Below are 22,608 nucleotides of genomic sequence, written 5' to 3'. Positions count from 1 at the left end.
GAGTCCATCATTACCTTGCGGACCCGCCTCTCGCATCTTGGGTCGGTCCGATGGAGCAACATCGGGTGCCGATTTCGATTTTGCAATTGCACTATGATCTCGCTTGGGCTCGTGATTGAGCCATGGCCATGTCTAACCGGATTCTCGAGCCGCCGCGATGGCTCCGTTATCTTCACCGACCGGCATATTTCCCACCGATGAACCGACTTGAGCTGGATTAACGGGGGGAACGTCGTGATCCGGTGCATCACCGCCACCATGCTCGTGATGGCTCGGTTCCACTTGGAAGTTGACAGAATGTGAATCCGACATTTCCTGTATACCTGAAATCAAACCCTAAAGAGCAAGTGTAAAATATCGAGTTTGAACACAGTGTTCTATTGAACCGCCGCTAATATCTAAGGCCCCACGGTGGGCGCCAAACTGTTTAACCCTAAATAAGTAAGCAGTTAAATTTGTGTGCGGTGCCAAAGATACGCAGCTAAATTCAATGAAGGATATGAACAGTAAAACACGCGGTGCAATGGGTAAAAAATCAAACCTAACTAAGTATCGGGTTCGCAAGGCCTCAAGTTAGGAAATCGAGGTCGGCGTCTTTTTATCTCGAGCTTTCAAGGAATGTAAACAAAACAAAACTTATGAACAAAAAGGAACAGTAGCTATATTCTTTGAATCTTGACCTCAATCCTCTCTCTCTTCTCAAAATTGCCAACCCCTTTTCTGAATGGGGTCATCCCCTTTATATAGTAGAGGAATTATAGACCTAGTACAACTCTAAATAAAGCAAATAATCTGTTGACAGCTACGTCGCCGGGATTGGCGTCGGAATATCCGGGTGAGGGCGGATATTTCGGCCTTCCGTTACGGCAGCAGATCATCCTTCCATTGTTATCTCGCACAACTGCGTTCTCGAGCTCTCGATCCCGATGTGATGCTCGGGCGTAACCCGAGCATAAGGGTAATAACGGGAGACCGAGCATGACCATGTCCTCGGTTTTACCCGTATACACCCCTGTTAATAATTTTCCACTTTAAACTTCTTATTTTATCATAAATGATATGCTTTTATAATTATAGGAATGGCATAATATGTTTTAGGTTACAAGTTCAAAATATACTTTTGGTACATGCTAACAATCTTAAATGAGTGATGGAAGACAAGTTGGTTGAACATGAGTTATTTCAGAGGCGAATCCAAGATTTGAGGTTTATGGTTCTAGATTCTAGTCCTTTAGAGCTATTGGATTTTAAATTGTATATTAAATGAATTTTTAAGGCAAATACATAATTTTGGCAAATATTATTGAGTTCTGGCAAACTCGTAGGTAAACAGTACATCCATCCCAAAATTTGGTTTATAAGTATCATCAAATATGCCTAATGTGAACGATATTCATCAAACTTTTCTGTTAAGATTCTCACGTTGATTGGGATATGGACTGCAGTCTCATCGTATGATTTTGAAGGTTTTAGGCAATTCTCATTTCATGAGCTAGTCCTTAAAAATATTAATTTTGTAGTATGAGAGGCAGATCCATCCATATTTTTGATATATCCAATGTTGAGCACCTATATTATGAAATTTATATTCCAGATGTCCAGTTCTAGACGTGCATGCAGTGGCAGAGCCAGGATTTCCACCGAGGGGGTTCAAAATATAAAAAAGTAAACATACGAAAAAGCCTAAAGGGGTTCAACATCTACTATATATACATAAAAAATAATTTTAACCTAGTAAAAATAGTATTTTTTTCCGCCGAGGGGGTTCGGATGAACACCCTCGGCATAGTGTGGCTCCGCCACTGCGTGCATGACTGTTAGTATATCTTACTGAGGGTATACGATGTTGAGCAACCTTCACCTCATGAACTAGTTTTTTGACTTGTGTTATACCTCAATATCCATTCTCCTTATGCTTTCTTGTATGGGGTTCCTTGGTTGGGTCAAAACACCAATGTTTTAAAGCATACTCCTTTATAAAGATGCAGGGCTTTAAATTTACCAATATACTTATAAATGAATTGATGAATGTGACAGTGGGAAAATAGAGGAGCAGATAGAACTGTTGAAGGAAAAGCTACGAATGATATACCAAGGAGAAGCATTCAATGGTAAATCTACTAAGACTGCTCGCTCTCATGGAAAGAAGTTCCAAGTTACCATCAGGCAAGAGACCTCCAGGATACTGGTACCTACTTCTTTCATTTTTCAAACTACTAGCTGTTGCTAAATTAGAAAAGCTCCTTATCTAATTTGTCTTATTATTAATATAAGTGCCTTATCTAGTTCTAGTGCTCTTTGGTTGTTGTTTCTCTTGAATAGAGTTGAAATCACCCTGCTATTCTTTTTTCAACTGGTAGGATGTTCGATCAATCACTTAAGTACTGCGTGTGTCTCAATTAATTCATCGATCACTTGTTATAACTTTACGTACCAAAACTTACTCAAATAAGAACAAATCACCTTTAAATGTATTTTCTCTCCCTAAATAATTTGAACTTTAGTCTCCAAAATGCCATTTGACCCATCTTCTCTCTCATATTATGTACTTTCAAGACTTCGCAACTACTACAGCCAACAAACAGATGTCGATTTAGGGATGGTTCGGTGGGTTCAACTGGATCCATTTTTTTCAGCTCAACCATGTGCGTGTGTGTATATGCAAAAAAAAAAAAATTCAAATGTGTGTATATATACGATCATACTTATTTGAATTCACTAACTCTAAATTTTGAATTTGCCTCTGCCAACAAACTCAACCCCTAGGCTCTTCCTCTCTCATAGTTTGCTCTCTCAAGGCTCCATTCGGGTGTCAATCGACACCCCTTCGTTGGAATATTACACTGTATATATAAGGAAAAAAGTTTATGATACATACTATTTGTTGAATCCTCTTAGTTTTTTCGTGCGTTTACTTTTTAAATATTTTGACTTTCCCTATGAAAATTCTGCCTCCGCCACCGAATCCACAGCCAGTTGCTTCCTCCCTTGCAGACTTATTTTCTCTTGCTGTTCTTTCAAGGCTTCACCACCAATATTCCTCTACAACTTCAAGTTCTTTATCTTATTAATGATCAGCTTTGGCAATGAATGCTAACTAATGTTGTACATCATGTTGCTATTTGAGCTTTTAACAGTTCTCTAATCTCTACATGAATTATTATGCAGGGCAACTTAGGATGGGCATACATGCAACAAACAAACTATGCAGCTGCTGAAGTTGTTTATCACAAAGCTCAGCAAATTGACCCTGATGCCAACAAAGCCAGCAATCTATGCCTATGTCTTATAAACTTAGCCCGATTTAATGAAGCAAGAACGGTTCTTGAAGACATTTTACAAGGTATACTCCCCGGTTCAGATGATCCTAAGTCGAAAACTCGTGCTATAGAGTTGTTGAAGGAGTTGGAATCATTCAAATTTGCTTCATCTAATTCTTCACAATTAATATTAGAAGATGTGTTTATTGAGGGTCTTGATCAGTTGATGAACCAAATGGTCCCGTTTCGATCGAGACGACTTCCCATTTTTTAGGAGATATCAGCATACAGAGATCAATTGGCTTGTTGATCTCTATAATAACTTTTTTTCCTTTGAGAATGTTGTGTAAAATCATTCTTGTTATAGGCACTTGAGTTGAGTATAGAGTAGTGGTTCTCAGGGTGAGAGAGTATATGCACATAATTTTTTAGGCACAGGGTTTTTATTGTAACAATTTGAAAGTCTAGAGTGCAGTGTTCCTTTTTACTCCTAAGGGCTAAGGGGTGGGTGGTAGTAGTTTTTTGGTTCGAACTTTTTTTTTGTTTGTTACCTATTCTGGGTCCAGATTAATGTGGATTTATAAGGCCGATTAAAAGGGAAAGTGCTACCTAACAGTATTTTTTCTTGCATCGGAGACCTTCTAGTCAATCCTTGAAGTGATGATATTTGAGTTTTAACGTACACTGACAGTGGAATAAACTTTTATTGGCGCTAAATGGTCATTTTACCATTTTATGTAGGTAAATCTATGATTGCTAAGTAAGAATTACTTGTAATTGGAACTTACGTGATCAGATACAAAGAATTGTTACATTAGTGTGTGTTAATTTTTTTTTTCTGATTCACTCCATCATTTTTACAATTGGTCCATTTTTGATTGTGCCAAAATGAATGAGCTCTTTGATCTGTTCAAAAGAAACATGAAACGAAATAATGTCCATCTTTCTCTTCAACAAAAATACTCTCTTCAACAAAAATACTCTCCTTATTTCCATTGATGCACAAATATCCATCTTTAGTATGACCAAAAAAAAAAAAAATCCATCTTTAGAATCTCTTTTTCCCATTGATTCAATTTAATTCCTTTTTTATTCTTCTTTTTTTTTCAGGAGAATTCAGAGGAATTAAGGTGATTGGGCAAGAGAAGTTGGGAACAGTAATTCTCAGTCTGTTTCAATTTGTTCTATTTTTCATTTGTTGACTTGTCCATTTGACCAACAGTCCGAATTAATTCTGACATAAATTAGTTCATTATTACACGAAGAAGAAGGACAAATTCCACAAATGATCACACAACTACAAATTTTTTGTGTCAAAGTCATATAATTTTGTTTTGTCCCATGAACATCCAACACTAATATGACCTTGGTAACCAAATGGTCACTATAGACGGAAAATGTAACTTTCAGTTGGTTTTATCTTTTAATTTTTGTCACTTTTTGTTTAAACTACTGACCAACAACAACAACAACTTACCTAGAATAATCCTGAGTCCGGAGCCAAAATGGCTTCTTTTTACAGCCATTACACCAAAATGGCATGTCTTTTTTTTTTTAAACCCAAATGGGTATTTCGTGCAATGTTGCACGAAATGCAACAAATTTTGTTTTTTTTTTTAATTTCGTTTTTAATATAAAAAACGAAATTAAAAAAAAAAAAAAAAAAATTTTGTTGCATTTCGTGCAACATTGCACGAAATGCAACAAATTTCTTTTTTTTTTTTTAATTTCGTTTTTCATATAAAAAACGAAAAATTCTTTTTTTTTTTATTTCGTTTACACAAAAACGAAATAGGAAAACATAATAATATTTGTTTTTTTTTTTTTTTTTTTTGTATTTCGTGATACTACTAACGAAATAGCATTAATTTTTTTTTTATTTGGTTCATACAAAAAAACGAAATAAAAAAAAAAATTGTCCTATTTCGTTGGACTACCAACGAAATAGGACAAATTTTTTTTTTATTTTAAACGAAATAAAAAAAAATTATTTCGTTTACACAAAAATGAAATAGGAAAATATAATAATATTTTTTTTTTTTTTATGTATTTCGTGATACTACTAATCGAAATAGCATTAAAATTTTTTTCGGCGGATGATTTTAAAAAAAACATAAAGCGAGAGGGAGTTGGACTACGACACGTGAGCTGCGAGGCTTGAACTACGACGCTCTCGGATGGGAGGGGGAAATCGCTCACTCGATAATGAAGATGGACGAGATGGAGAGGAAGATGAAGATGAAGATGAAGACGATAGCATTAGCGTCATTCACGAGATCGACGAATATTAGAATATTTACATTAATAAGATATCGTTTCTATTTTTAATGAAGTCGGATTTATTTAGTTGAAATTCAAATTGAAATAACATTGAAAAATGAAAAAGGTACAAATACAACACTTAACTAGCCGACATAACAACGAAGAAAATGCTTATGGAAAATCATCTTCATCAGACATTTCGCAGTCTGAGTTCCAATCAGGGGTAACATATAACCCCAATCTGTGTCCCTCTAAACGCAACCATCGCAAACGCATCCTATTATTTTCTTCGCGAATGCGGTTCAAAGCAAGATTCAATTCTTGGGGTGATGTGAGTGGCATGCCTATTGCACGGCGTTTTGGACGATGTAGGCCACGACTTCTTAAATTGGTCTCAATATTATGAGCTTCATCCAGGCGGTAGTTCCATTCTCTCCTCATCTTGCTAATGTATTGTCTATTGTAGCGCTCGCTCGGATTAAGCGAGTACTCAAATTCACGTTCCAAAACCCATTTCCTACCCATTGACTCAAAAATGTCACACGGGTGATACGTCGTTGGCCGCGTTGCCAGAAGAATGGATTCCACGATGACATTTTGAAAGAGTTTGTTTTAGCGTGGTGAGATGAATGAGGTATTATGGAAGACTATTTATAGAAAAATACATGGTGCAGAAAGGTCTAAACCCCACATGCAATTTTCGTATTTATTAAATATTTTTGTTCATTTCTATTGGTTCAATCAGTTTCAGATAGTTGTCAAAATAATATCTTTTACATTTCGTGACTTAATTTGCGAAATTTTTTACTTTTCTCCGCTTATAAATATTGTCCTATCTTTACCTATGGTATATCCTTCGTCTTTCAATTTTATTTTATCCATCTCATATCTTTCATCTATTGTTTTTCTCTTATACGTTTCATATCCTTCAACTTTTTATTTTTCTCTCATATATTTCATAAAAGATGACGGAAACTCATGTTAAAGTGTATTTATTTTGGGGTGGTGAAGTTGTGTATGAAGCAGGTTCGGTTAGATACAACCGTGGTCCTGAAATAGGGCAAAGGTTTCCAATTTTCCTAAAATATGATCGTACGCAACGCGTCTTAAGGGAGTAAAATGTTCGTAAATGATCCCGAATTGTCGGTGGTTATAACCGGACGATGTCCAAGTTCATTTACGTTACGATGGTTCACCAATTTATGGTGAGATGCCAATTACGGACGATGAATCTTTATCGTCATTTCTTCGTTGTCCTGAGATTTTTAAAAATCACATATGCATAGCGGCGCTTGACATGTATGCTACAGTTCAACGCTCTACCCAAGTCGAAGTACCGACCGACAATGAGTTCGATTTTGAGGTACTACCTATCTCCCAAGTTTGAATATTGGTTTTTCAAGGGGTGTAGTTCAACAACAAACAATTGTAGGATTTGGTAGTCAGTCAAATGATACAACTAATTATGGTAGACAGTATGATGGTATATGGCTTCAACGCACGATCATAACTTTGATTGGAGTGGACAGAATTGTGAGACGGGTGGACCAAATAATGCTACTACGCGATTGCATAATTTGAATTGTAATGTACGACACCCTTCACATCCGGCCTAAGCGAATTAGACGGTGATAGGTAAATATAATCATATTTTATTCACTTTATTCATGGATTGTATAATTGTATTTGACTTGTAAATTCTATGAATTTTTCTTATTTATAGGCATAACAATTTTGAAGATAACCCCACATTGACTCACTCACACAAATTGTGAGCAATAACGATTTAGCTAATGATATAATAAATGAGTCGGATAGTGATAGTCCATTAGATCATGAAGGGACGGACGATGATCAATCGTCTGGCGACGGTGACGATTCGATGAAGATGTTGCGGCCCTAAAGAATGTTAGTGTAAATTATCATTCAAATGTGATCCCATATTTGGATAATACGAAGAAGTAGAACCTAGGAAGATTTTGCATACATGAGAGATAACGGGTCTGTTCGAGCTGCACTTTGGAATTCCAGTAATCCTAAAGTTATCAAATCAAGTTAGTTTGGTGCGACTAATTTTTTTAATAATATATTATTTTTGAATTTTGTGATTTTAATTGGTGTAATTAAGAATTGATATTTTTTGTTGTACATGCAAATAGGTATGTTATTTCACAACAAGAAGCAAATGAAAGGTGCGGTGAGACTCTATAATATAGCCCAAAAAAAGAATATAAAACAGATCAAGCCAAAGGTACATTTTGGAAGGTTATTTGCAAGCGGCATGAGGAAGGTTGTAGTTGGATGATCCGTTTTTCGTTGATCGGAAGTGGTATGTGGAAAGTGGAAAAAATGATTGAGCCACATAATTGTGATACGGATGATTATACAGAGGATCATTTCAATTTGAATAGCAACATCATTGCTACTTCGTTGATACCATATGTTATGATCAATGCACAAATCAGTATTAAGTTTGTTCAGGAAACTATAAAAGGCATTCATCACTATACTCCTAGTTATAGAAAAGCGCAAAAAGGGGCGTAAGAAAGCTTTTGAGATGGTGTATGGTGATTTCGAAGGTTCTTTAGTGGCATTGCCTCGATACATGGCTTCTAGAACATTTCAATCCGGGCACTATTGTTGGGAGTGGACACACGAGTCAACTACGATGCAAGGCGAACACATCTTCAAGTATCTTTTTTGGGCCTTTAAACCAAGTATCGATGGATTCAAAAGTTGCGGGCCGGTCATCTCAATAGATGGCACCCATGTCTATGGTAAGTATGAGATGAAATTGTTGATTGTGTTGGCATTGATGCAAACGGAAATATTTTTCCACTTGCATATGCTATAGTTGCGCGTGAGAGCTATGAGTCATGGACTTGGTTTCTCGATTTATTATGGAGACATGTTGTTTGTGATAGAAAAGGCATTGGACTAATTTCGACCGTCACCAAGGGGATCTTGCAATGTGTGTAATGACACATGAATGGTTACGACCACCCACCACACATCATAGATTTTGTGTTCGACATTTAAAAAGCAACTTTAACAAAAAGTTTCTTAACTCGATCTTGAGAAGCTAATGTGGTTGGTCACACGAGCACCAAAAGAAGAAATACCAAATGAGGATGCAACAAATCAAAACCTTGTCACTCAGTGCCGCATATGTGGTTAAGCGAGCTTCCGAAGGAAAATGGACATTGTATAAGGACGGTGGTTATAGGTGGGGGGCTATGACGACAAATGTCTCGAGTCTTACAATGGTTTATGAAGAAAGCCCGTGGATTGCTCGTTCTGACCATGGTTCGCTTGACCTTTAAAAATCTTGTTGATCATTTTGTTAAAAGAAGCGCCCTTGCCGCTGCCTTTAATGGTAAATAAGAAGACTTGGCCGGTGTTGATAAGAAGTTCCATGAATATTGGGATAGGCCGCCATGCACACCGATATGATGAACTACAACATTGTGATCGGGGTCTTGAGATTCCGACATTTGCACACGAAGGTAAGGGTGGAAATGTCCATAAAGTCTCCGAGAATGGAAAAAAATGTTCGTGTGGGAAATGGAAAAACTACCACATGCCATGTTCCCATGCAATTAAATTCCGTCGGATCCGTAAAATTCAGCCTAAGGACTATGTTAGCAAGTACTACGGTTGTAGGTATTACAAGCAAACATACGGTGGAAAGTTTTCTCCCTTGGGTGATGAGGCATATTGGCTCGCAAGTCCCTTCGTTTAATTGCAAACACCGCATACGAGCGAACTTCGGAGCCCATAGAACAACTAGAAGGAGGAATGAAATAGATATTGCTCCTGCCGCATGGCGAGGAGGTGTGGAACTGCAGCAAACCGGTCATAACAAAATCGTTGCCCCAATCGTACTCGGTAGTTGTTGTTGCTTGTTTCTTCGTTAAGTTTTTTCATGAGTTCTATGTTATTGTTATTTTATGTAATCTTTGTTATCTTATGTAATCTTCAATAATATGTTGTCGTCCTTCAATAATATGTTGTCGTCCTTACTTTAAAATATAAACGGTTCGTATTGTATAGTTTAATTTTGTCTTTAATTTAATGTATTATTGTTGGATAGAACTTACACAACACTTTATTGAATGAACATAAAATTACATTATAATTGAAAATTAAAAAACATAACACATAGTTGGTCTAAGGAGTTCGTTAGGCATGTCATCATCCGATTTGTAAAGTTCGCGTGCTAAAACACTTGCTCTTTCATGTTCGTTAGCGTGCGATTTGTTGCGCTGCAGCCTTGTTCTTCGCCGAGCTTAAGGATATAGTACCTACAACGTCTCACCAACATCCTATTATTCTCCTTTCGAATTTGTTTCACGCCTATCTCATATTCTACCATATCCACGCGTTCCATCCACAATGCAGAATCGACGTGGCTTGGGTGCCTCCGATTGCTCAAGCTCATTCATGAGCATATTTGACTCATGGTACCTATGCTCCCATTCACGGCGTAATCCGCGGTAGTACTCACATGGATCCGATTTTTTCAAAGATCCGAAAATCATCCTCTCGTTCGTCAAGCATGTGCGGGTTGTACATGTCCATCTCAAAATCATATGGATCCCATGTTCCCGCTAATTAGTAGGTCGTTGGGTGACTCGAACTTGAGCTATCATTTTCGGGGGAATGCCCACAAAAGGTGAGGAAGAGCTTCCCGTTGGAGTGTTCTCTTTTTTGTTCGACATTTTTTGGATAGTAAATAGATTTTTAAGTCTCGGTCGAAGATTTTGGATAATTTGCGAAATGCAAAATAAAAATTAGAGTACCCAAGTTTATAAATAACTTTTCGTCATGTTGTTATATATCTTGTCCAAGCATTATTGCATACGTTAAAAAGAAGCTAAAAAGGAAGCTAGTTAGTAGGTTTCAATTCATTTTAAGAATCTTGGCGTACATATTTGTACACTTATTTAATTTTCTCCAAGCATTATTGCATACTTTAAGAAGAAGCTAAAAGGAAGCTAATTAGTAGGTTTCAATTCATTTTAAGAATCTTGGCAGAAGCATTGTACACTTATCTTTTCCAAGCATTGTTGCATACTTTAAGAATCATTGTTGTTATATATCTAAAAGAGAAGCTAGTCAATAGCTTTCAATTCATTTTAAGAATCTTGGCAGAAGCATTATTGCACTTATTTAATCTTCTCCAAGCATTATTGCATACGTTAAAATGTAAAATAAAAAGGAAACTAGTTAGTAGGTTGCATTATTGCATAAGTTAAGAAGAAGCTAAAAAGGAAAAAGCATTGTTGCGAAGCTAAAAAGGAAAAAGCATTGTTGCATACTTTAAGAATCATTCCGTGCTTCATAGAAATAACAAGACATTGTCATAGTTTTCCTTCTCTTTTTTTTTTTTTTTTTTTTTTTTACTTGGAATTGTATTCCTTTTATTTTTACCTGGACAAATCAAATCCAATTTTTTTAAGAATCTTGTCGAATTTATATTTCGTTGCATAACAATACTTTGCGAAATGCAAAGCTAAAAAATTTGACAAGTTAGAAGTATTATTGCACTTATCTTTTGCAAGCATTCTTGCATATTTTACGAATCTTGCCAGTGGATTGTTAAAGTTTTTACATGTACAAGTCAAAAGCTAACAAAGAAGCTACTTAATAGCTTTCGAGCACTCATTTTAACAATCTTGGCGTGCTTGTTAACATTTTCTTACAATTGCATTTATCCAATTTATAAATAATCGGACTACTTCTAACCAAAAAAAATCGTATTCGATTATCTATATCTCAATCTAACTAACTTCATTAATGTCTAAAAACCTTTTTTTCCGCGGATGGTTTTAAAAAAAAATATATAAAGGAGAGGGAGTTGGATTATAGCGCTATGAATGACCCGCGGGGCTTGACTACGACGCTCTCGGATGGGAGGGGGAAATCGCTAACTCGATAATTCATATTGACGAAATACACCATAATTCATATTGACGAAATATATGTCGCTATAATAAGTTATATATAAGTCTAAATGGCCATAGATACACAATAAATTTTCAAAAATAAGTTGTTAAAGCTCCCTCATGCATCCCTACTTGTGCATCTTTTCCTCCCACCAAGCGTTGCCACATTTGTGTTGGACGGCGATCCCTACGAGATCCGCGGACGAGGCAGTGCTACGCATGCCCTTCCGCACCCTATAAATATCATACAACATAAAAGTTACTTTTTAATGCGACACTTAAATTATATATATAAAAATTTAAATTCAAAATGAACCGTGCCTCTAAGTCCCGAACGTACGGCGTGCATATGCATCACTAAAAACCGAGCCTCCTTCCATCATAGGGAAAATTAGTTGGAGGTCGAGACGAGGTACTAGTTTCGGGAACTTGGAAAAGGAGGTTGTCAAAGCCTCGTCGGCTCCAAGGTTGTGAGGAAGCGCTAAATTGGGTGAAACCTTGTAATGTTGACGGAGCTTGTGGAGTGACCATATTAGATGAGTTATATGGAGTCTCCGACTGAATCATAGATGGGCCAGGAAATTCCATCGATGGATAATAAGGGCTAGGTAAATTCGTATGTGGTTCATGTGATCGGGGACGGGTGATATGAGGTGGGTAAATTCGTAGGTGGATGATAGGAAAGGGGCCGTAGATGGGCCGACATTACAAATGCAATGAATGAGCCGGTCCGGTGTGGCGCTAGATCGTCAACTTGATCGTCATCAATAAGCCGGTTCGCCACCGACCTCGACCCGTGGGTTACAAAGACGACGTACATTTGCACGATCCCGACGACTAGTTGACAACAGCGTGTGCCACATAAACCGCTGGTGGTATGTAATCGGGATCAAATGTCAACCTCGTCCCAATTGTACAAAGCATTCGTACACTCGGCCGACATGTTAATAAACCTTTGCATCAATGCATTCATACCCCGAGAATCCGAAGGCCACTCGACGAGCTTCGAACACCGTAAGCCAAATGTCTAACTTTATGAATTCCACGCGCCTACAAAAAAATATATAACAGGTGACATAAGAAAGCCATTTATTGGCAAAAAGAAATTAATATGTATCAAGATATATTAATTAGTAGTAGCGATAATTTTGTTTCTACTCAAATGTTAGAAAACTATATAGTACATCATTAATCGTCTATTTAACTTGATATGCCAAAAAGTTACATACTAAAGGCTTCATGCCTCCCTGCGAGGTGTTGGTATCCCCTATCCACGGTATGTTCTGGATTTCCTATCAGAGTGCGAGAGTACCTCCGGTACCAATGAAAATATTCAGAATTCGGTCCGGGAGCTACAGTAGCATATGGTGCTTCAACTATTAGTTCCCGACGGCGTTCCCACCAATATTCAGCTGCCTCAAAACTTTCCCTTATCTCCTGACTTACCGTAAATCGCTTATCCAAAGGAAAAGTGAAATGGTCTATGTGGTGGGGAGTGGTCCGGGAATGTACCGCTCCCTACCAAATTGTCGGTTGACCCGACCCACCATATGCCACTCTCGGTAAATTCCACAAATGAGTGCCAACCGCGCCATCCAAATGTCTTGACCACGTCTAAGACCACTCCGAAGTCCATCATTGATGGCCTCGTATAAGGCTCCCACACAAACTATGATAGCAAAAATATTATACAGTCATTTATAATTTATAAGACAAATTATACATTTTGTCATTACAACAAACATCCATTATGCATTTTCAGTTAAGTAAAGATTAGAACATTCAAGCAATTTCCTTCCTTCCAAATACACAAAATTTCATCATTTCCAAATCGTGCAAATGATGAATCAAAAATACTCAATAGTAGAAAGCGTATCATGACCAAATCCTTGCTAGAAGCACTTACTTTTTTATTCAGTTCCAAAGAATAACAAGAACATGCTACAATGGATTTTGATGGAAATAAAAATAAAATAAAATAGTTTAGTAACCTTCTAGCCATTAAAACAAACCTAGACAAAATACTAATTATGCTAAAAGAAGAAAAGCTAATAAAAAATATCACAACCAAAAGTAGCAAGTTGTAGCAAATTAGCTATAACAAATTAAAACAAAATCAACCCATTATCACAGTACGAGTTAGCAAAAAATGAACAAATCTATAAAAACTCTATTGTTGTTAAATTTTTCACATTTCTTATCAAAAAAATTTAAAAGGAAAAATACCTGATCATCGGTTAGGTTGTCTAAAACATCTCTCTACAAATTACTAGCACAGCTCGTGCCTCGCTTTCACGAGCTCCACGCCGAGTCCACTTCGCGCAAATACAATATCTCGTTCGTTTACTCTTGGAGGACGAAGTAATGGCCGCATCGGGATTATTCGCTCCCAAGCCCAAACCCGTATAAGTAAATTTAAATATATAAATATTTTTTGAATTAAATAAAATAACCCAAAAATACACATGAAAATTGTGTTGTTATGGTTGGGTTCCGATAATGCTCTAATATTGTCGTGCAAGTCATTCGACAATATTATAATTTTTAATGATTTATTATACAAATTATAACACTAGGAAATCTAAAATATTATTTAAAAGATAGCAGAGAAGTTGACTATATAAACGTGTATCAAGCAATACTTTTAAATTGTTAGCGTGATAACTCAAGGAAATATGGTTAGCTGACATTTATATATGTACACAAATATTAATAATCAGATTGCATTATATATAGTGGTACATTTAGTGTTTCTAATAAAGCTCAACTTTCGGTTCCTAATTTCATTTTTCAAAATTTGGGTAATGGTGGGTATAAGAATGCTGCTTGATCTCTTATTTCTACTGAAGTAGAGCAATATAATATTGCAATTCACGTACCTGTAACAAAGCAATAAATCCACAAACATCACGGCTATTAGACATCGAAGCACGGCATAGACAACTGTACAAGTATGATAATGCAGCTGCTCCCCAAGCTTTACCGCCTATTGTATCAAGGTCTGCTATGTCAAGCAAAAAGTGTAAACTAAGCCTTGAACCAGAATTATCAGGGAATATACAGCCACCAATCAACCAAAGCAGGTACAACCTGGCCCTCTTTTGTACCTCAAATTTCATCGGTGTGTTCATCAATAATATCATTCCCGGCAATCAAGGTTTCCAAATGATTAGATAATTGTGTTATTACCAACAAGCTATTACCTATAATTGCTTCTTCTCCGGCAACCAACCAAGAAGGTCGTACATCAATTCCCGCCACGCCGATTTAGTTATATTTTTAACATTATTTCCGCACCAATGGTTGGCCATCCACGGGAATGCCATATAACACCTCGACATCCCGCAAAGGTGATGGTACATTCGCCAGTCCGCATATGAAATGTATGCGTCTCGGACGCCATCTCTCAATAAGTGCAAGATGATTCCTTCATCATACTGCACATTACCTACTGCCAAAACTCCCCCAAATCCACACCTCTCAAAGTAATTGAGGATGCGATTATGTAAAGGGTATTGCCTTACGTGATTCCAGAATTCATGATCCGCACGACGTATAAATAAACACGCGTTCTGTCCAGTCAATGTTCCATCCCACACAGCCTGGGATCGATGTTGTTGCTGGAGTGTTAATAAATCATAGTTTTCTGGACCTGGATGTACAGTGACTCTGGGGCGATCCATATCTATAACATTGCAACACCAAGCCACTGCTGTTAGAATAATTGACAACACCTTACACAATTGTTTACTATATATTCAATAGGAAAGTCAACAAAGGTCAAACTATAAGATATATTATCACGTGAGAAAAAAAAAAAATTAATAAGAGTACAAACCGTCAAAAAATAATTGCAAGCTCCCTATGGGGTCAACGAAATGTAATTAAACTTTTGGTTAAGCTCATAATTAATTGCCATAATAGTATTCATCTTACATATAACTACTTCTTTTCTATTTAAAACAAACCATATGACTGGAGAGGGGATGCAAGGTCAACCAATTTTTTTTACCAGATCAGAACAGTATTTCGTTAGTTATCCAACGAAATACCCATTTTGATTTTTAAAAAAAAAGGTCATGCTATTTTTCTCTATTATCTTCATAAACAAGTCCAACTTCCTCACAGTTTCTTGATCTTATACTTTTAATTTGAAAAGTAAAAATTCTTCATGCTTATCAACAAAAATAATCTCCAACGACTAGTCACAATTTGAACATAGAAAATGACCCAACAAATGATACAAATATCTTTATGTTATGTTTAACAATCTTACTTTCCTCACAATTTCTTCATCTTTTTTTTAAATGTTGTTCTATGAAAATGACTAACTAAAAGAACATTTTATAATATAAATTTATACCTTTTTAATCAAGAACTTCGACGATCTTTTTAGTATTTTAATTGTAGTTCGTTGACCAATAAACTCTACTAACATTTTTTAAAGCTTTTTTTAATTGAAGCAACGACTAAAATTACCAATTATTGATTAACTAAACTTGTAACTTTTGTTTTCTTTATTATAGTCTACTACACTAAGTACTAAATCAATAAATATATGTAAAAACTTATAAAATTAAGAAATTACCTCAATTTGAAGAAGATTATAGAGCAAAAGTTGAGGAATCCTTGTGATAGGATTAGTAGAAAAAGAAGAAAAGAATGAAGAACGGAAGAAGAGAAAGAATGGAGGAAGAGGAAGAAGGGAGAATGGAGAATGGAGAATGGAGAATGGAGAAGGTCAGCAACAAAATATAAAAAACCTTAGCTTCCGTATGCAATGTATACAAAAGTGCAAAGTATGCAACGAAATATATGCAACGAAATATAAAAGAAAAAAAATCAATTTTTTAGCTTTGCATTTCGCAAAGTATGCAACGAAATATTAAAGTGCAACAATGCTTCTTCCAAGTCAAAAAAAAAAAATTGAAAGCTATTCACTAGCTTCTTTTTTAGCTTCTGACTTGGAAGCAATTCTTCTGACAAGATTCTTAAAAATAATTGAAAGCTATTGTCCCTATAAAAAACAGTGAACAATGGAATCCGTTTCCACCAATTTTTTTAACTTTGCATTTCGCAAAGTATGCAAATAAATATCAAAGTACAACAATGCTTCTTCTAAGTTAAAAAAAAAATTGAAAGTTAGTTAGTTTGAGATTTAGATAATCGAATACGATGAATATAAACGAAATGAAAAAAAAAAAAAAAAATTATTTTCCTATTTCCTTTTATATAAACGAAATACAAAAAAAAAAAATTATATTTTCCTATTTCATAATAAAAAATTTAATGCTATTCCGTTAGTAGTATCACGAAATACAAAAAAAAAAAAAAATATTATTATATTTTCCTATTTCGTTTTTGTGTCAACGAAATAAAAAAAAAAGAATTTTTCATTTTTTATATGAAAAACGAAATTAAAAAAAAAACAAAATTTGTTGCATTTCGTGTAATCGTCAACGAAATGCAACAAATTTTTTTTTTTTTTAATTTCGTTTTTAATATTAAAAACGAAATAAATAAAAAATAAAAATTTGTTGCATTTTCGCAATGTTTTTAAATGCAACAAATTTTTTTTTTTTTTTAATTTCGTTTTTTATAATAAAAACGAAATAAAAAAAAACAAAAATTTGTTGCAAAAAAAAAAAAAATGCAACAAATTTTGTTTTTTTTTTTTTTTTTAATTTCGTTTTTAATATAAAAAACGAAATTAAAAAAAAAAAAAAAAAAGAAATTTTGTTGCATTTCGTGCACTGTCCAACGAAATGCAACAAATTTTTTTTTTTTTAATTTCGTTTTTTATATTAAAAACGAAATTAAAAAAAAAAAAAAAAATTTGTTGCATTTAGGTAACATTGCACGAAATACCCATTTGGGTTTAAAAAAAAAAAAGGCATGCCATTTTGGTGTAATGGTGTAAAAGAAGCCATTTTGGCTCACTCGAATAATCTACAGATGGGATGCGGGAGGATAAGTGTCATGATGAACCTTACTCCTACCTTGTAAAGGTAGAGAAGTTGTTTCGATGAACTCTCGGCTCAAGGAAAAAAGAAAAGGCAGCAGTAAGTTTAAACTAATGATCATAGAAACAAATAGAAAAATGAAGATTCACCAATAAGTTTACTACTAAGGATTTTTTTTCCCCATTACTCCTTTTAAGTGAATTAATTGTATAGTATACCATGACGATATACAACATATACATTTGTGTTATGTAATATTTTACGGGATGAATTTTGTAAATGAATAGGGGCAGGATTTTCTTATGCCACGTAAATAATTACGTAAAAGTCCCTAAATTTATTTTGGTTCGTAAATAATCTGTTCAGATTTAAACTTTAAAGGAAGAAAAAAATAACATCCTTGCGTAAATCTCTTGCTTCTCCATACATATCGAGTATTTAAAAATTACCTGTCCTTTATACCATTCTTTTAGGACCTCTTTAACCACCCAAATCTCTCATCCTCCTTTTTTCCTCTATATGTAGAACTAAACAACCCTCATTTCCTTTTCAATAAAATTGAACTTATATTTCTGTGTATGAAACTATAGTTCCAATTTCCATCACTGTGAAAATGGCCTTCAGAACAGTAAGAAAAAAAAATCCATACTTTTTTTCCTCTTTCGTATTTTTTTGTTTTTTGTTTTTGTTTTTTGAACTTAAAGTCAAGTGATAATCACAATTGTTAAAGGCAACTCTTTATGCCTTATAGTCTGAATTACTAGAGTTTTTATTTTCAATCTAAATCTCGGTGTCTATTGAAAAGATCAAATCGAGTCATTTGTTCATTTGAGACCTTATAATATAACCGCATTCTCTGATCTAATATTTATTGTTGCATTATATGGGAAATATTTTATGTCTTATAGTGAATTACTTAGCTATTTGATGTTCAATCTAAATCTCTGTATCTATTGGAAAGATCAAATCAAGTCATTTGTTCAGTTGAGACCTTATAATGTAATCACATTCTCTGATATAATTGTTACTACTTGATAATCAACACAAAAAACTATCTTTATTAATATTGACGGTAACTTCTGTATTTATTATTGCCTTCGTTGCGACAGAGGTATTGGAAATCCATGGTGAACGCCATGGAGGCAAATCGATCATTTGCTTCTTCAACTGCTCCAAGATTTTCCACTGCTGGTGGTTCTACGCATGCCAATCCTACACCCCACAAATCCAAGTTTGTCTCTTAGTTTTTCCTACTTCTATTTTTTAATTAGCTTAACTATTATATGCCATCACTGTAAGTAATTTTTATACCATTAAGTTATCTTTACGTGTTATAGCAGATAACTTATCTTATTTTCAAGATTGCAAATCTCACATTTTAAAGAGACTTACCTGTGGATATTATTTGAGTGATCTGATAATATATGTAGAGGAAATGTTGTAGTTCTATTTTTCAATTGCCCTAATGCTCCTTAATGGAACTCTTTCATTTGTTTTGTCAAACAAGGTCTTGATCTGCCAATATAATGTGTAATATTTACATTTTATCTTGACATAGTAATATTGATTCATTTTAAACTTGCACTGTAAGGAAGATAACATGATTTTTTCCCGTACAATTTCAATATTTTCAAGATTACAAATCCCACATTTAACTTTAAAAGGACTTACTTGTAGATCATATCATTTATATAACCTGATAGCTAGTGTAATTTTTTTTTTTTATGACTGACTATATACAGCTTAAACTCTTTTTAAAATACTTTTAGTTATAAATAATAATTTCAGTTACACACACTAACAAAATAAAGAGTTTTCTACTTTATCAAAAAAAAAAAAAAATCTGTGATAACCGATTAATTACCATTTTTAGCATATTTACTATTAAATTTATTATTTATCGAGAGATTCACCTCTAATTACCTAATAAGTATTAGTATCTTATACACTGTCAATGCGTTCTTAATATTCTATGTTTTGTTTTTTTCCTAAAGGTTCTCTATGAATGGGGATATGGCACCAGTGTATGTATTGGGTGGAACATTATCATTGGCAATAGGATTATGCCTCTTCACAATGAAACAACAGTTGTTTCATGGTCCTGGTGTTTATGTCACAAAAAAGAAGAGAGAGAACCTTGCTGAAGTTGATTTCCCAGATGCAATGGCTGGTTCTGCTAACAAGTATATTGACAAGTCTGTCTTGAGGAAAATTGGCAGAATCCAAGAGCCTAATTCTCAATATGACCTTGACCCTTACACCAGGTACTCTTTCTTTTCTTTTTTGGAAACAAAATACTTTTCCGCACGAGGTGTTTATGTACGCCAAACAAATAAATGTAAGACATGTGTCTTACATATAAACTCTTACTTATTATCACTTGTGTGTGTTTTGTATGATGGATGATCATCAAAACTGTTTTTCTAAAAAATAAGTGAGTTTCTTACTTATTTTCTAGCGTTTGGTAAGTAAACAAAAAATATTGTTTCAAGAGAAAATATTTTCTAAAATATTTTGACCAACCAAACATATATAGGTAAGAGAATGTTTTCCTCCATACCAGATATACCCTAATCATAGTTAGATGATATATATTACTCCTTCGATTCATGGGCGGCTCAATAGAATTGATGGTCTAAAATCAAACCTTAATAAGAGGTCTGAAGTTTATTCAATAAAACTAGTTTCCGCATGCACCATACGTACATCGCGCGCGCATCACACGGGCATCTTGTGTATAGCACGTGCATCGTGTGCGTCACACATGTATCACGTGTCAATTAGTAAAAACTTTTAAAAAATACATATATTGTTAAAACATTTATATTTTATAAAATAAGAGTAAAAGAAAATTTGTGCAATCTCAAAATGATAAGAGATGATCTTATTTCAGCACCTTGACTGTTAAACTCATAAAGATCACTACAAGAAAAAATATATTTGGCAACAATTTTTTTTTTTTGTTGCCATAGATTGGTTATTGTTGAAAAAAGTACTGTTGGCAAGAAAAAATAAAAATTTTGTTGCATAGACTTTTCCCAACGGCTATTATTGCAACAACGCGCAACAATTTTTTTTGTTGTTGCCAAAAGTACTTTTTGCAATAATAATCAATACTATGGCAACAAAATTAAATTCTTTGGCAACAAAAAATTCATTTGCCAACAATAAAACTAAGTTGTTGCCAAATATTAAATTTTTTGTTGCCATTTCTATACTTTCTTGTAGTGGCTACAAGAAAAAATATATTCGGCAACAAAATTATTTTTGTTGCCATAGATTGATTATTGTTGCAAAAAGTACTTTTGGCAACAATTTTTTTTTTTTTTTTTTTATTGCCAAAAGTATTTTTTGCAACAATAATCAATAATTTGGCAACAAAATTAAATTCTTTGGCAACAAAAAAGTTCTTTGCCAACAATAAGACTAAGTTGTTGCCACATATTAAATTTTTTGTTGCAATTTCTATACTTCCTCGTAGGTACATAATTATAAACAAGAGTAGGTTGGCTTATATAGTGGATAGGCTTAACTAATTAAATGAATAGAGAAAATAATTAGATAGATGTGGTAGATTAGCTCTATAGAGAAAAATAGAAGATTGATTAAATAATAATTAGGTTACAGTAACCGATAAGAGGGGAAGATATATATATATATATATATATATATATATATATATATATATATATATATATATATATATATATATATAGAATAGTGTAAATTATATATTTAACTAAGTAACTTGTTGAGGCCTAAAGTTTAGCTAGAGCTAGCCTAAAGCAAGTGCTTCACTTACTTGGGGTTGAACCACTTCAATTCTAGTTCATGTGTTTCTTTTATAGTGTGTTCCAAAAAAAAAAAAAAAAATTAGAAATTAGTTACCTTAAACTTTCATTTTACCTTAATGACAAACTTCTATAACCACCTAGACATTATAAATGACATGTTTAAAACCACAATATATTATGAAAGTTGTTCATAATTGTTATCTACGTTAGTATATATTTTGGTCCCTCATTCTTTTCTAATCTTTTGAAATGTTAAATTTTTTTTTTTTTTTTTTTTTTAAACTATGGCAGGCCAAGAAAAGTTGAGTCCCTGAAATCAGTTGGAGCTTAAGACAAAATTGGAAAGTTTAACCGCACAAGTCCTTTGAAAATAGGTTTCCCTTTTTTCTAATTTAGTTTTGCTCCCATGGCACCATATATGTTGTAATAAAGTGCCATAAATTAGAGGAGAGTAGGTTTTGTCTTCCCTTATTAATTTGGGATGTGTCTATTTTTCACTTTATTTATTTATTTATTATAGTTCTGATCAATTTCATGTTGTTGGATTTTGGAGATTTTGTACTACATTAGCTTTTTCTTTAATTGCCATTTTATTTGATTAAGCATGTATTTCAGGTTCTGATAGTAGTCAATATACGAACTATATACTATTAAATAATAATTTGCGGTTTTGATTAGGAAGTGTGAACTTTTTACTTCTTTTTGGATGGCAGTTTATAATTAAACAATTCTGTGGGAGGTTATGTTTAATTAATTGTTGTCTGCATTATATATAGCTACTGGACACATTGAAATAAGTTTAGTAGAAAAATAATAGATTGGATTAAATTTTCAGCGATTTAGAGTTTTTGTAAGAAAATTTGGAGAAATTGGCCAAAGAAATTTAAAAATATTATAATGAGAATGATAGAATATTTTGAACGAACTGATACAAATTAACATCCACTAGTACACGCTAATAATGAGAATACCAATATTTTGATGCAAGCTTGTTCTTCGACTGAAATTGTTGATCCTTGGTCTTAGCACATGCCAAGACTAGCGTGTTTGTCCAAGCTTTTAAAATTAGCTTATTTTGAAAAATATTTTTTTTCAAAAGTGCTTTTAAAAAAAATAAACAGTTTGTGTTTTGCTAATTAATATAAAAAGCACTTTTGAGCATCAATTAAAATCTCAAGCTTTTAAAACTACTTAAAAGTGCTTCTAAGTCTTTTTTCTCAAAAGTGTTTTTCAAAAAAAATATTTTTAGGGAAAAACTACTTTTTTTTAACTTTTGAAAATTAACTTCTGCTACGCCCCAGAAGCACTTATGTTCTCTCAAAAGCTTAGTCAAACCCCTAACTTTTTAAAATAAGCATTTTTTGAAAAAAATAAGCGCTAA

General features: G+C 34.0%; 2 protein-coding genes across 2 annotated transcripts in view; both read left to right on the top strand.

The window, feature by feature from the left end:
• Window positions 1-3,705, top strand: part of LOC132066297 (protein SULFUR DEFICIENCY-INDUCED 1-like) — a 4,779-nt gene extending 1,074 nt beyond the window's left edge. Inside the window, exons 2-4 of the mRNA XM_059459632.1 lie at window positions 1,595-1,665; window positions 2,038-2,188; window positions 3,169-3,705. Of these exons, the coding sequence (XP_059315615.1) occupies window positions 1,595-1,665; window positions 2,038-2,188; window positions 3,169-3,534 (588 nt within the window). The 3' untranslated portion in view covers window positions 3,535-3,705. The remainder of the gene's footprint in view (window positions 1-1,594; window positions 1,666-2,037; window positions 2,189-3,168) is intronic.
• A 14,216-nt stretch (window positions 3,706-17,921) lies between these two features.
• Window positions 17,922-21,836, top strand: LOC132066881 (uncharacterized). The gene is made up of 4 exons (XM_059460078.1): window positions 17,922-18,061; window positions 18,543-18,664; window positions 19,428-19,697; window positions 21,519-21,836. Exons 1-4 carry the CDS (start codon window positions 18,047-18,049, stop codon window positions 21,556-21,558), a joined length of 447 nt encoding a protein of 148 aa, XP_059316061.1. The 5' UTR covers window positions 17,922-18,046; the 3' UTR covers window positions 21,559-21,836.
• Window positions 21,837-22,608: the final 772 nt, after the last annotated feature.

This window comes from Lycium ferocissimum, chromosome 8 (assembly GCF_029784015.1).
Source record: "Lycium ferocissimum isolate CSIRO_LF1 chromosome 8, AGI_CSIRO_Lferr_CH_V1, whole genome shotgun sequence".
Classification (NCBI taxonomy): domain Eukaryota; kingdom Viridiplantae; phylum Streptophyta; class Magnoliopsida; order Solanales; family Solanaceae; genus Lycium; species Lycium ferocissimum.
The sequence above is the reverse complement of the archived record's forward strand: the minus strand, read 5'-3'. Positions and strand labels throughout refer to the sequence as shown.